The 16,285-nt window shown below is 33.9% G+C and overlaps 3 protein-coding genes across 3 annotated transcripts; all 3 read left to right on the top strand.

Moving 5' to 3' along the window:
* Positions 1–8,019: 8,019 nt before the first annotated feature.
* LOC129218913 (uncharacterized) lies at positions 8,020–11,489 on the top strand. Its single transcript, XM_054853233.1, has 7 exons — positions 8,020–8,321; positions 9,142–9,199; positions 9,284–9,316; positions 9,593–9,682; positions 9,937–10,641; positions 10,734–11,039; positions 11,124–11,489. Exons 1-7 carry the CDS (start codon positions 8,020–8,022, stop codon positions 11,487–11,489), a joined length of 1,860 nt encoding a protein of 619 aa, XP_054709208.1.
* Positions 11,490–12,615: 1,126 nt separating this feature from the next.
* Positions 12,616–13,612, top strand: LOC129218912 (uncharacterized). Its single transcript, XM_054853232.1, has 3 exons — positions 12,616–12,873; positions 12,957–13,253; positions 13,364–13,612. The coding sequence occupies exons 1-3, from the start codon at positions 12,616–12,618 to the stop codon at positions 13,610–13,612; spliced, it is 804 nt and encodes a 267-aa protein (XP_054709207.1).
* A 420-nt stretch (positions 13,613–14,032) lies between these two features.
* On the top strand, positions 14,033–14,584 carry LOC129218911 (uncharacterized). Its single transcript, XM_054853231.1, has 2 exons — positions 14,033–14,180; positions 14,295–14,584. The coding sequence occupies exons 1-2, from the start codon at positions 14,033–14,035 to the stop codon at positions 14,582–14,584; spliced, it is 438 nt and encodes a 145-aa protein (XP_054709206.1).
* Positions 14,585–16,285: the final 1,701 nt, after the last annotated feature.

Raw genomic sequence — 16,285 nt, 5'->3', positions numbered from 1 at the left:
ACAATAATGTTGAATGAGCACTATTGTTGTAAGGAGGATCGATCGTATACTTTGGTAGAAGTAATAACAGAATCTTTTTTAAAAAAATACTAAGAAATTTTAATAATGTACTCAAAAAGATAAAATAACTTTTCTGAATCTTCAATATATTTATTAAACTGTATTTATGGCAAAAAAAATGCCTCATCTTCTTACCAGATACTCCAGGCTCATCTTTTCTAAATAAAATTATTACTCTTTTGTATATTTGAACACGTGATACAGGGTATTTGCGTTCTGTGCTCGTTCGACTCTTTCATGAGTCCTGTACAAATTTATTCCTAACTTACTGCAGCAACCTCCATTTCCGTTCAGGATCACCAGATAGGTTGGCACTTAAAAAATAAAGAGTGCGTAATTTGCGATTTTTATTTGACTCATAATTATGAAAATCAAAGTTCTAAGCAATTTATTTTAAACTGGAGAGAAAACGTCCAAAACACTGAAAATATAGTGACCGTTTTTTATTTGACAATATATGTAAAAGATAAAAGTGAAATCACAAAAAACTAGTTATGACAGCATTAGTTTCTAATGGTATAGCTTGAGCTTTACACAGTTACTCTACATATTAATAGAATAACTCAAATAACTACAAAAAAATATGTTTTAGGATTTTTTTATTTAACAGAATGTATGTTTACAACAGAATGTATGTTATGTATGTTACAAAATGAGGGAGCTTGAGGGGTCTTTTGTTTTACTACAACATCTGGCTTTGGCTTGCCGCAGCCAGTTTTTTACAACGAGTTCGGCATCATGCTCGGTCTTCTCAGGAAAGGATTTCTGTCTAACTGCACCTAAAAAAACGTGGAAAAAAATTTCATTGTAGCATCCTTTGCAAAAGAATTTTAAATATGTAATCAGCTTCACAGGAATCAAAGTGATCAAGGGAGGAAAAATAAAATATTTTTTTTCTCACAAAAAATATAAGAAATAGGACATTCCCTAGAAGCATACTTCCTTTTAGTCACATTTGCAGCCTTTACATTAAAAAAATCATTTTGAAAGATTAAATGATAGATATGAATAAAAAAATCAAAGTTAAAATATATATTTATATAAATATAAGAAAAGTACAAGATGTTTCTCTTGATTTGAAAAATGATATAGGGGAAACAGAAGCGTTTTCAGCCCAGCCTTAACCAAAAACTTATTATGAAAAATACAGTTTCTAAAGTTTCACATGAGTAATTTTTGGAATAAAGAACACTTTAATTGCTGAAGTGTTTTAACATTACTTGAGGACCTTACATTGTAAGATTGATATTAACAGATAGAGTGCAGTTCTTCTGATTTTCTCTTAACGGCATACATCAATCTAACTTACAGTTTCACATCTAAGCCTGATCAAGACACATTCCAACAGACATCACTAAATTTCAATTTACAAACTACGTAGGCCAAAGTCGATTTCTGATACTTCAGCATGCTAGATAGGGTCATGTATAAACTGGGCATATCAGTGAAAATTTAAGTTAACCTATTTTTTTTTTAAATAAAACTCCAAATTGTGTGACATTTTGTGCGCAACAGATGCCTATGCTCTTCGCCACCTGATATTGGTGAGGAGCATAACTTATGAATTAGGACTGCAAATGTCTGAAGTTGAAGCTGTCACTTAATTGCTTTCTGGTAAATAATATATTTTATAACTTTATCAAATCTGATCTTCCATGTCTGATACAATTTAGAGGCTAAATTAAAATTTCAAAAGTTCTGTTTTGATTATGATAGTAAAAGCATAGTAGCGCTAACTATGCTTTTGAGTAAGAATCCCAGACAACTTTTTTAATTTAAAGATTAGAAAGATCTCCCTAAAAGCACCTCTCCTCTAGCAACATGGCAAAAAATAACCTTTTTTGCATGTATGAAATACTATATCAACAGTTTAATTGTTTATAATATTCTATACTTCAAACTGTGTGTTAAGAGATTGCAGAATGGAGAATTTAAAAATATGTTAAAGTTTAAAATTAAAAATAATAATAATAATAAAAAATAAATATTATGAAAGAATAAAACCCTCACAAATTTCTTTTCTTCAGATTATAAAGTATTTTCTAGAGATGTTTTAACAAAATGTTTAAATTACCCGATCCCATTTTAAAATATCCCTCATAACATGAAAAGTATTTTTTGTTTCTAAAAAACCTTAATTTAATAATTTTCCCCCCACAAAGTTGTTGATTTCTTAGCATAATACATTTATTGTTTTATAGATTTTCCATATTTTAATTGCCTTACACGCAAATATTCATTCAACATTGACTGATAAATAAAAAAAGATAAATTTATTTTCTCACAACATGCGACTAGCATTTTTTATTATCGCAGAAATAAAAATTGTCACTTTGAAAAATTTCATCAGGATGTAAAATCCGAATGGAATAAGATACTGAAATACAGTCGAACCTCCATTTATCGAACTTCCACATATCAAAATTTTCTATACATCGAAATCCCAGCAAATTTCTATGTTCATTACATAGAAAAATTGTGTCTATATATCGAAATTTTTTTCGAGACATTCGTAGATTTTTTTCAATTTTAGGCTGTTTGTCTCAAAAAAAAAAATGAAAAATTAGGGAAGAACATTATGTTCACTGAAGGTTGCTACGGAACTGGAGTTGAGGGCTGTGTAAATAGGTCGCTGTTCCATTCTGGAGTTCTTAAATTCCCTCAAGTTTATTTCAAATCTAAGTCGTAACCAGTAACACTATAAAATCAGTTTCAAGTTATCCCTTTAATCTGTTGATTATCATTCCTCGTCTTTTTGGTTTCAGTACAAATCATCCAAGTTAAGTAGATTGATTTTTTACTTTCCTCTCGATTACACTGTCAAAACGAAACCCCCCTAATGTTGCGAATTAATTGCCGAAAAATGAAGATGTATGACGGCGCAAAAATGTAATTTCTGTTAATTTTTTAATTATAAACTTGCATTTAATCTGATGCTCGTATAAATTAGAAATTAGGTTTCATACACGAAAATTAACTTTAATTTTAGTGTTATAGGAGATTTGTACGACAAAATAAGATTGTTTCTATGTATCGAAATTTCTATATATCGAATTTTTTTCTGGCAATTTGCTACTTCGATATATGGAGGTCCGACTGTATATATATGGTTAGTTACAATAAAAGCATGGTTTTAAAAAATATGGCAATGTGGGTCACCTTTTTTATGTCATGCTGCAATTTGTTGATGGAAGATTATTTTAATAATTTAAATCTTAATATTCCTATTTAAATGTACTACTAAGAACTATAAGATCTTATTTTCGTTTCTTTTGTAACAGTTAAGTAAGCCTCTTTCTCTGACTAGTTCAAGAAATTAATTTAGGAAAGTAACAACAATTGATTTCCGAGGGTTACTACAGACATTTTGAGTTACTTTGTGATAACTTTCTGTTCCTGAAGAGATTACATGAGCACAATTTTCACTAGTGGAAATAAACTATACAGAATAATACATGAAAGCTATCTTACACATTAAAGCTTCCATTATCTTTGTTGCACATATGGGCTTCTTTCCTTTATTTCCAAGCCAGGAAAAATCTCTTGCAACTTTATCTGTAAGTAGTTTTCGCAATATGCGTCTAATAAAATTATCGTAGTTGGCACCACCAACACCTCCAAGTATTTTGATCTGAAAAATAAATATTGCATGAAATAAATACACTGCCTGAATATATGCTATAGTTATAGTTTACTAATAAGAAACTGAATACATTGAAAATAAAAATCTTTCTATAACGAGACTACAGAAAAATGCAGTAAATAAAAGTTTTACTTTAAATGAAAACAAAACAGCTGCAGTATTATCCCTACTGCAGCTGTATTTTGTCAATCTTGGCGATTTTATGCTTTTTCATTTTGTCAGCAAAAACTTTTCATGATAGCTGCTGTGCATGTATTTTTCTATGAGGGAGGAGTGGTTATGGATGGAACCATACAATGCTGATTAATAAAAATAATACGAATAAATATGGATGCCGCCTGGGTTTCTTTCTGCTAGGATGGACAGCAGATGACAAAAAACATAGTATATATGAATTTTGTGCAAATGAAATAAAAATAATAATATTTATTCATATGAAAACAGTGGACTATATGTATCTTGCCTTCAAACTTTCAGTTATCGCATTAGTTATAAAAACTTCCGTGGTTCACCTGAAGCTCAGCTGCAAACTTTTGGTTTTCAGTTCTAGAATCTCGCCTTTGAACTCTCGGTTCTCAATCTTGCACGCTGAACCATCGATACAAATATAGTTATATTACATAGTCAATGCATACATAGTCCACATAAGCATTGCTCATAACAACACCTCTGAATGCATGTCACATAACACCCTTTGCATGAATCGCAAAAACAGCAATCACTAGTCAGAATAGATTTTATAAATTTAGATTCGAGATGCTTATATTTGTAAACACTTTTATAACTTCAGAGCAGGGTTAGAAATAAGGATTCTTTTTTAAATAGGGCTTTCTATCTTTTTTCCCTAATTTTCTCTACTTCAGAGCCTTGATTTATATTCTATTATTTCCTATTCCTTTAGTTTTGTTCCAGTTTTTAAATTATTATATTATAACAACTTTTAAAATATTTTATTCCAACAATTGCATATTTTTATATAGTTTTACTACTTTCCAAATATTTTGTTCGAAATACTAGGATTTTGCATTCACGAGCGCTGCATGCTAAATATATGTATGTGCGGGCTGAAATAGTATTTTGGAGAAGCAGTATACTAATTTTGCTTCAGAATAAAACATATTTGGTAATAGATTTAAAACTGTTCAGTGAAAAGATGGATAATCAGTACTTATTAAAAAAACTTGCTCAAAATTATGAAATAATGTAGACATTTTAAACACAGCATGCATTCTTTTTTAAAAAAATACACAACATTACATGAACAAGTCACAAAAACTATTTATCAAGATAGTAGCATTCTAAATTGGTCACAGTCAGCAATTTTTTTTTCTTTGGGGGTGGGGGGGGGGAGGCAAATTAGAATTGCAAAATATTTTTGGGAATAAGAAAACAAGGAGTGCCATTTATCCTTATATATTATTTCTGTAGCCTGTTTTTGGTTTCTACGCAAGATTTTCCTCAATTCTTGATCGATTTCTTTGATTTACACCTTATTTTAAAGCTTATCGTGCAAGCTACTGACGAAAAATAGACCCACGGTCTAAAAAAAAATTTTTCGGGCAAAAAACCTTGTTTTAAAGAACCAGAATGAGGTTTTCGGTTAAATTTATAACTTTAACTTGCACTGTTACCAACAGAGCTGAATAGCTTGATCGGCAGAGCGTTTGACTGGTAACCAGGAGAATGCGTGCTCGGGCCCACGTCCGGACAATCTGCCTCAAAAAATTAGAAAAATATCGCGCATTACATGAACAATGAATAACAAATATGAGGGAATGCATGAGGTAGAAACGCTCCTAGCTGTTATGAAAACTCGATGCAACACGGAGCTAAATTGATACTCTATTGTAAGGGTTTTTTTTTTTTTTTAAGCTTTGGCTCCGGGAAGAAAATTAAAGCATAATGTAAGCGAAAATATAAGTATCAGGTTTAAGGTTTCAGACTACATTGGAATTGTTTTTTGTTCAGTAAAATATAATAAATCGTATGTGGAAATATAGATTCTTCTAACGAGTTTTTGACTCTTTGTACAAATAAAAAGAATACTACCTCAATTTAAAGGGTAATATATATATTTTTCTTCTTTTTGCAAAAAAAAAAAAAAAAAAAAAAAAAAAAAAAAAGCAAGTAGCGTATCACATTTTTACTACATTTGAAAAGCTACGCTTAAAAAAGAACTTAGTTCAAATTATTTTGAACTAAGTGCTGTTAAATGATGAACACGTGCTGCCATCTAAGTCATGACGGTTCAAACAGCCTGCGATAACAAATTGTAAAAATTTTTAAAAATAAAAACACTTCTCGGCAAGAAAAAAAAAATTAAAATTACCTATGGGTTTTTTTTTTTTCGGTAGAGCGTTCGGCTATAAACTGTCTGATATATGTCTCTAATAACTGTCTCTAATTTTACGCATTACATGTACTCATAACATACAACAGATAACACACGTAATAAAATAAATGCAGTGGGAATGCTATTTGGTGTTTCGACTCCTTTATGCAGGCTACAGTTATCATTTAAATAAGTTGACTGCTAATCGAAGGGTGTTCTTCCCTTTTTTTTAAAGCTTTGACTCCGTCCAGACCACTGAGCATAATGTAAGCATAAAAAAAAGTATCAGATATACCTCAAGGGAATCCTTTTTGTGCAGAAAAACATTAAGTTTGGGCTGTTCGAAAGAATATCAAATTTATATTAGTATTACGCATTACATGTACTCATAACATACAAACGTAAGTAGTAGCCCTGCCACTCCGTGCGGCAGAAGGAGGAAAACAACTCAACAGTCCTGAAGGGGGCGTGGTCACCTTGGAATTTTCTCGTAGTCTTTCACGGGGGTATTTTAGGATGACGTCACTGATTTCTTGAAGTCTGTTACGAGGGTATGATGACGTCATCTATGACGTCATGAACGACGCCATCTTGGTTCGTCCGCCATCTTGTATTACGTCATAGAACATGTTCATTCATGTCTTAGCTTGTATGGCTTAATTTAATTAATTTTATTTTATTGAATTTATTCGGAAATATTTACGAGGGTAATAAAATGCTCTCCCCGGGATTTGAACCCGGGACCTTTCGCTCCGAACGAGGCTGTGCTAACCACTAGACCGGACTAGGCAGTTAGTAGGGAAGGATAATAAAGCTTTAAACGCATAACATTCAGTAGTGGCGCCATCTATTGGAGGCTAGGGCCATGACAGAAAGCTAATGTGAAAGTGTGAATTAAATTGTGCAGATTTGCTGGTGGCGCCATCTAGTGATAATGAATGATGAAACTGCTTAATTGCGAATGTATTTTTTAAGAGTTGTTTCGGAAGGAAAAAAAATGTATGTGGAAAATATTTTGGAAAATAATTTAAATAAAGATGGTTGTCGATGGATAAACGATGGTGGCGCCATCTATCGGATATTTTATGACTTTATATTTTCATTTTACTTTATTTATTTATTTATTTTGGTAGAAAAAAAGGTTTCTGGTGGGAATTGAACCTGGGATCTTTGGGTTGCAAAAAGGAACCATAGATGATTGGCGCGCGCTTTACCAATCATGCTATGGCGACTTCATGATGTTTAAGTTATTTATGAAAGACTTGGGGGAAACAAAGTTTAATGACGTCAGGGTGTCGTTCCTACACGTTCTAACATGTTTTATGTCGAACAAAAGATTTTGCTACTTCAGCAACAGTTATATACGTCATCAATTACGTCACAGAAAACTTGACCAATCAGAGATCATTTCAGCAAACATATAAGATCTCCTGCTCATTCAAGACTTCAGTTTGCTTCGCACGGTGTTTGGATTAGGACCTATAACTCTTTCAAGATGAACTCCAATAACAACCAGAAAAGAAAATGTGAAGAGCCGCAGAGAACAGCTAAATCTTCAAAAAATGAAGAAACTGGGATACCTTTTATGGAGAAAAACATACCGAAAGGATTGTTTCCCATTGGAGAGGATGTTTTCGTGTATGCAGCTACTTACAAGTCAACTGTTAGTCTTCATGTAAGGAAGTTTCAGAAACACGGAGAGAAGTTTTGCCCTACGACCGAAGGCATAACTCTGCGCCCCTGGTGGATTCCCTACGTTTTTGGAAGAAAAACCGTGCCCCAAACAGACAGAGAACTGCATACATTATTTGAATATGAGCTGACCATCGAGAGTTCCGATTTTGCGAAATTCAAGTTTACCCGTTTAGCACAAACAGAGAAATCGAACACCCGATCCCTAACACTGTCTGCAGAGCAGTTGGGGGAAATGATCCGCCAATACAATCCTATCTCCAATATTCTTCTAGACCATCGGTTTGCAGGAATGGATTTTTTTTCGGTTTACAGTTCGATCGCGGAAACACCTTTAGCCAAGAACCCTCTACCTGAATCTCTAGATAGCGGTTTAGGTACCCAGTACCTTTTCAACGTGTTGGAATTCATCATATGCAGCATCATGAAAGAAAAAGGTCTCAAGCAGCCCACAATGTTAGCTGAGGAATTGTGGGGGAACCGCATTGAGGATTTCAATTCGGTAGCCTTTACAATTGAAATAGAGGATATCGCAGAATCATTTCGAGAGAAGCTATGGGAAGAACAGCCCTTCCTGAACATGAAGCCTGCAATGTACCTTACTGAACTGTTTTTGAAACAAGATCAATTAAATAAAGTTTTAAGATTAGCCCGAGAGAAGCTATGCCCAGCGGATGCATTTGAATATTTTGAATAAAATTTTGTATTTATGTATAAAAAATAATTTGTAAATATGTAAGAAAAAAAAGAAAGTTTATAAATATGTATTAAACAACTAGTTTTCAAATAAAATGTCATTGCTTAGAATAAATTTGTGTTTTCATTGTCTTACAGTATTTTTACAAAAGTATGTAATGGACATTAAAAAAAAAAGAAAAAAAAATATTTCAGAGGAAAAAAAAAGATCTGATTACAAAATTTTATTCTATTTCAAAAAAAAAAAAAAAAAAAGATTAATGGAAAGAGAAATAAAAAAACATTGTCATTACATTTATAAAGAAAAAAAAAGACATATTGGTAAATGCTTTTAATTTTTTTCTCCTATGTGAGTCAAAGTCTTAAACATGCATTGCTTATTTGAAGTAGCTCCCAGATTTGCATAAACATGTAGAGCGAACGATTGAACTGATATGACTCATACTGTGTTAAATCAGGTTCCGCTCTATTGCGTAGGTTCTGTTTTAGACAAGAACGAACAGGATTTAAATCCCTGTGCAATATAACTGTGTTAGAGGGCGCTGATTGTTTCTTGTTGACGTCATGTCGTTCCCGTTAATGGGATTGGTGAGCTTTCTGATGACGACATCGTACACGTAATAGTTTAGACCACATAAATACCATTTCCTTCAGCTGGTTATCTCAGTTTCTGAATTTTTGAGCTACAGTTTGTTGGCTTTTTTCTTGTCCTCTGTAGACAGTTGTGCATGATGCCTTTGGGAAATAAGAGAAAACAGGATGAAGATTCTAGCAATGTAAGTAAATTTGGCTCATTTCATTTTTAGTTTAGCTATAAGAATATTCAGCGGAGTTAATTAATTTTTATTTTCTCTTTTCAGTATGCTGAAGAGTTACGAGATTCTGACGATGACGTAAGTATTTTTTTTTCTTTTTAATGTCTAATTGTTCATGTATTTACTTTTATATATATTTTTTAAACTTTAGAATTTATTTTTCAGTTTACTTGTTTTCTTAATCGAGTTTGTTTATTTTACAACTTATTTCTCTTTTACAGTTGATAGGAGAGTCAACTCAAGAGTTTTATGAAATTGATGACAACGATGTAAGAAGTTATATTGATTTAAACTTAATTATTATTATTTTTAACGTTTAACGGAGTTACTGAATGTTATGAAATTTTATTTTAGGTTATTGGAGCAGACACCCAGTCTTTTGCTGAAGCAACGGAAGTGTTTCATGCGCTTGAGTTGAGTAATCAAAATGGCTCTGGTTTTGAGGTACTTTGTAATGATTATTGTGAAACTAATTTACTGTATTTATAGCAATGCGCGTTTTTCATAACTTTATATCTTTTTTTTTAAATCTCTTATAGAATCTCCCTGGTCCTTTTCATGCCAAACCCGAGTTTGATGAAAAAGAAACAAATGAAGTTCAAGACGTAAGTAAACTTTAAGGGCTTTTATTTTTATTAGTAAAAATAAATTGAGAAATCTTATTTTGACCATTTGAGTAAAATGTTTTTTTTTTTTAGATGCAGGATGCCTTGCAAATTGAATTGCTTAGAGGGAGATGGAATGAAAAGTATAAGGCGAACCAGTTGACTTTCAGAGCTCGGGTTAGTTTGGAAAAGTTACCAGAGCGACTACAAAATACGCCAATGGCTGCAGCAGTGAGTTCCGTTAGGGAGCTGTTTAGATCCCTACTTCGTAGAACAAACGAAGGACTGAGGCCAACGGATCTCATACGGATATACATTCAGGCAGATGGCTTGGACAAGCCGATTTCGACTAGGCTGATGTCGGTATCAGAGCTCACTCTGGAAACTGTGATGGCTGCAATTTTAAAAGTTTTGCAGTCAAAGGATCAGATTGCCATTGATTCGGGTTTTTCAGCCGATGTTGTAACGATTCGGAGGGATGTGGGAGCCGGCCGTAGAAAAGTGATTAACACTGCTGTGGACCCGCACCGAAAGCAGTCGATCCTCGAAATACCATCGGATGATGAAGGATTATGTTGTGCCAAAGCAATTTTATACGCTTTGGCACATTTGGAAAAAAATCAGACGGCTATTGATGCCCTGAGGGATCGTCGAAGATCTACACTGCTGAACAGAGCTCGAGCTTTGCATGAAGCTGCGGGAGTCCGAATAGGGCCTTGTACCTACAAAGAAGTGGCGCAATTCGAAGAGCATTTAAATGTCCAAATTGTTGTTATCGCCACAGAAAATATGCAGAAAGTAAGTGTGAATTATTCAATGTTTTGATAATAAGTATAAAATGAATTTTATTTATTATTTTTTTTTAAGTTAACAACTCTATTTTTATCCAGGTTTCCTACAAGGGCATTGAAAGGCCAAGATGGATAAATTTGTGGCTGCATGATGAACACTATGACGTCATTAAAGGCTTAAATGGATTTTATGGTACGCATTTCTATTGTGAGGAATGCGAAGTCGCTTACCATAGAAGAGAAGAGCATTGGTGTGCAAACTCTTGCCGCATTTGTTTGCGAAAATGTTGTGTGTCTAATACACCAGAGCGATGCGATGATTGTGACAGGCTGTGCCGCTCCGAAGAATGCTATCTTGCCCACAAAAGTATTTCTGGTAAACAACAGCTCTCAATATGTGATCTGGTTAGTTAAGTAATATAATCACGTATGTTTATCTTTTTTTATTGATTTTTTTTTCTTCTAATAAATTCTATTTTTCGTTACCAGATTTACCAATGCAAGGACTGTTGCAAAGTCATACACAGAAGAAAATGTCCAAAAGATCAACACCGTTGCGGTACTGTTAAGTGTCCTTCCTGCGATCAATTTGTTGTAGCCGACGAACATCGATGTTATTTACGCAGGGTACCACAAAAGAAACAAAGCAAAAAACTTATTTTTTTCGACTTTGAGACTGACCAGACATTAGGAGAACATGTTGTGAACTTTGCTGTCGCGCAATATGCAGCACAGAAAGAATTAGAAGCAGAACGAATTTTCAAAGGGTATTCTGCATGTGCACAATTTTGCTCATGGCTATTTTCGCCGGAGCATAAAGGTTACACAGCCATAGCTCATAATATGAAGGGGTAAGATATTTTCTTTTATTAAAAAAAAGGTTCATAATAATGTAGTTATTTATTAATAATATTGTGTCTCCCTTTTGGTTTCAGCTTCGATGGCCAATTCATAATGGCATGGCTTCTGAAACAGGGGATTGCTCCTGAAGTAATTCCCAATGGATCCATGCTGATGTGTATCCATCATAAGGCAGTGGATGTCCGTGTCAGTGACTCCCTCAATTTTCTACCAATGGCACTTTCCAAGCTACCTGGCTGCTTTGATATCCCTGAATTGAAAAAAGGCTATTTTCCACACCTGTTTAATACTAAAGAGAATTAGGAATATGTGGGGAAAATGCCGGATATATCCTTCTACAGTCCCGACTCAATGTCAACGCCTGCACGTGCTGCGTTTCTAACCTGGTACGATGAGCAGAAAAACAATACATTTAATTTTCAAGAAGAAATTCTTGCATACTGCAGGTAACTCATTTTTATTTTCAGATACTATTCTGCCAACTTTTTATATTATCGCTCTTTTTTCTAAAGTATGTGTATTATTTGCAGGTCTAATGTGGCCATATTACGAGAATGCTGCATGGAATTTCAGAAGCAGTTTATGGAAGTAGCAAAAATTGATCCATTCCAGTAAGTGTAAATATTTTTTTTTTGTTAAATTAGAGTTTAACAGTTTTTTAAAGGTATCTAATTTTTTTCCCTCTCGAACTTTTTTTTTTAGATACATTACCATTGCATCGTTATGCATGGCTATTTTCCGTAGCCAACACATACAGCCAGACACAATTGCCATGGTCTCTGTCCATGGATATGTTAATAGCACAAACTATAGCACCGATAGCATTCGATGGCTGGATTGGGTAGCTAAAACGGAAGAGGTAAACATTCAACATGCTTTGAACGGGGTTGGAGAAAAAAAGATTGCTGGAATATCCGTGGATGGATATTGCGAAGAAACTAATACTGTGTATCAATATCAGGTATAAACAAAAAATATATATAAATTGGTATTGTTATTATTATTATTATTTTTTTTAAAGATGAATACTATCTAATTTTTTTTTCTTTATGGATGCTTTTTTCATGGATGTGATGTTTGTTACAAGGCAGATACGAAGCACCCATTGAAGAATGTCACCATGAGTGAATTACGAGTCAAAACTGATGCCACTATCCAGAAAATTCAAAACCTTGGATTTCACGTTGTACAGATATGGGAACATGAGTTCAAAGGTCTGAAAAAAGAAAATGCAGATTTGAAGGACTTCCTGAAATCGCATTCACTAAATGATAGACTCAATCCAAGAGATGCATTTTTCGGAGGGCGAACCAATGCGACAAAGCTTTTTCATGAAGGTCCGTCGAAATATGTTGATTTTACATCGTTATATCCGTGGGTAAGTGTGTTTTTTCTCTAATGCATTTGTATGATAGTGCATTTTTTTAAATACAAATGTTAATGCTTAACTTGTATTTCCAGGTAAATAAATATTGTACTTATCCCGTTGGGCATCCAGACGTTGTGACGAGCGATTTCAAGGATATAAATGAATATTTTGGACTTATACAATGCCGCGTAGTTCCACCTCGGGGATTATACTTGCCAGTTCTGCCCTACCGGTGCCAGAAAAAATTAATGTTCCCGCTGTGCCGAACTTGTGCAGAGGAGACGAACCAGAGTCCCTGTACTCATACGGAAGAGAAAAGAGCTTTGATAGGAACGTGGGTCACCGAAGAGGTGAAACTTGCTATAAAGAAAGGCTATCGTATTACACACGTAAGTTTTATTTGTTCGAATTTTTTTTGTTGTTCCTTTTGATATTGATTTGAGGAAAAAATTATTTTTTAACTTAAAAAATGTATGTATAATTATTTGCCCCCATATAGATCTACGAGGTGTACGATTTCGAAAAGAAGTCGGATTCCCTTTTTAAGACGTACATCGACCTCTTTTTAAAAATAAAACAAGAGAGCAGCGGTTGGCCAGCAGAATGTGTAACAGATGCAGATAAAGCGAATTACATTTCTATGTACAAGCAAAGAGAAGGAATTCTGTTAGATGCATCAAGTATCCAAAAGAATCCAGGAAAGAGGCAGGTTGCTAAACTAGCGCTTAATAGCTTCTGGGGACGGTAAGTAAATATTTATATTTTTTTATATTTTTGACCAATTTTATTAATTTTTCTTTCCGTAAGTTCTTTGGCTCAAAGGATTTTCTCTTTTTTTCCAGATGGGGTATGAATAGGAACAAAGCTCAACTCACCTATGTCACCTCATTTGCTGAGTTTAATAGCATGCTAGCTGATCCGACAAAAAATGTAAGTATAACATTAAAAAAAGTTAACTGTGTTGTTTTAATAAATGTTAATAATAATAATAATGTATGCGCAACTAACCATTTATATTTTATAGGTCAATGATGTGTTTTTCCCCACGGAAGAAATATGTGCTGTGCACTGGGGAATGAACGAAAATTTTGTGAAGCAAGACACTTCCACAAATATATTCCTGGCTGCCTTCACAACTGCTTGGGCTCGGATGAAACTTTACCAAGAAATGGATAAGTTGGGAGAGTCTGTGTTATATCATGACACAGATTCCATAATTTACGCTAGCAATGGAACAAATGATCCCGCTCTGGGCAATCTTTTAGGCGAGTTCACGGATGAATTAAATGGGGATACGATAGAAACGTTTGTGTCAGGTAATACTATCTTCTATTGATCCATTTTGTATTATTTGAACGACTCAACATTGAAGCAAATTATGTATATATATATTTTTTTTGTGTTCTCTAATTTTTTTTTTAAATTTTCAGGCGGCCCAAAGAACTATGGATACAAAACAGCCTCTGGAAAAACATGCTGTAAGGTTCGAGGCTTTACCTTGAATTTTAGAAATTCAAAGAGCCTCAACTATGATGCTTTAAAGTGGTTAGTATCTGGAATGAGTGATGACACAATTGCACTCAATAACCCATCAAAAATCACGAGAGATCCCAAGAAAAGACGCATCATCAACAAACCTGAAACAAAATTGTATCGGATGGTTTACAATAAACGCGTCATCCAGCAAGACTTCACGACTTTGCCGTATGGATACTGGTAAATATATATATATTTTTTAAACTTGAACTAATATTTTTGCCTAATAGATGTTTAAAAATAGTAGTTTCAATAAATATGTTTTCTTTTTTTGACAGATTATCTTTTGCTTATGTTCCGGATCGAACTCTGTTGATGATTACCTGACGGTTCCTTTTGGAGCGTGCTTCTTTTAGAAAACGTATTTATTATACAAACATGAAAAACCTTTTCGTTGAAAATAGACTGTCATCAGATTTTTTACATCAAAATACATTTAAAAAAAGATTCCCTTTTCAGGGCCACCCAAATTAACATGAATTGGAATGCTTATATTGCAAATGGTCTTTTACAAGACTACATATAAAAAAAAGGTTCTTTCCAGAACCACGAAAAAACAAAGGCCTTTTTCAGGGCCACACAGAAAAAAGACCCTTTCTGGGCAACCCTGGGCAACCTTTTTTTCAGAACAACTGAATTCCTATATAAGGTGGTATATTTTTCTCTTTTATTAAAGGTATATAAAGCTTTGTATACGTGTGAGACAATCATTCAAAATGGAGTTCCCGTACTTGAAACATCCTTCCACCTGTATGATTTCAGGTCCCACTGGTTCTGGCAAAACCGTTTTCGTAAAGCGTCTAATCGAAGAAAAAATGTTTAGGCCTCAACCTCAGAAGATTATTTACTGCTATGGAGTCTATCAGCCCTTGTTTAATAAAATGAAAAATATTGAATTTGTAGAAGGGTTACCCTCTCATTTAAATACTGTACGAGACGTTGTTATTGTGATTGATGATTTGATGTCAGAACTAGGAAACGATTCGCGGTTGACCAAACTTTTTACGAAAGGAAGTCACCATAGAAATATTAGTTGCATATTCATAGTTCAAAATATTTTTTATAAAAGTACGGAAATGCGAACAATTAATTTAAACTCCCATTATTTAGTGCTGTACAAAAACCCTAGAGATAAAAGTCAAATTACTCACCTTGCTCGCCAAATGTTTCCAGGCAAAGTTAAGGCTTTTCTAGAAATATTCAACGATGCCACAAGTCCTGCGTACGGATACCTTTTTCTAGACTTTAGACCCGAAACTCATGACCGTTTACGCATGCGCACAGGAATTTTTCCAGGAGATATAAATTACGCTTACGAGCCTCGTTAACCATTTAGTGTGTAGAAACAGGAAGAGGAAACATGTCTGCTGTTGTAGTTGATTTTGAGGGCTTTCAATTAGCCCCACATAGCTATGTTATTAAGGAGCTTGCATTTTACTCTATGAATCACAAATATCATGGCCGTTGGTCTTTTTTACCTCCTCGACCCTGGGAAGAATTATCGTATAGGAAACAGAAAAGTTATTCTTGGATAATCCGAAATTTACATGGACTGTCTTGGGAAAGTGGCGAGTTACCTTACAAAGCTCTACGTCAAATTCTGACTATGTTGTTCATTTCTTTTACTGACATATACGTTAAAGGTTTGGAGAAATGTAAATTTTTTGAAAAGTTATCTGGAAAAAAAGTATTGGATTTAAATGATGTTGGTTGCCCTAAATTTCATGAATTAGAAAGCAGTTATGTTTCTTGCCCTGTCCATCCCCCTTACTTTAAGCACTGTGCTTTGGCAAAAGCGGCTGCATATGCCAATTTTCTATAAATAAACAGTACACACCACCAAATACGTCATTTGAAAGCAGAATGTCATCTTTTGCGCAACAAA

Source organism: Uloborus diversus, chromosome 3 (genome assembly GCF_026930045.1).
Source record: "Uloborus diversus isolate 005 chromosome 3, Udiv.v.3.1, whole genome shotgun sequence".
NCBI classification, from domain to species: Eukaryota; Metazoa; Arthropoda; class Arachnida; order Araneae; family Uloboridae; genus Uloborus; species Uloborus diversus.
Note: the sequence above shows the minus strand (reverse complement) of the source record. Positions and strands in the feature narration are given on the sequence as shown.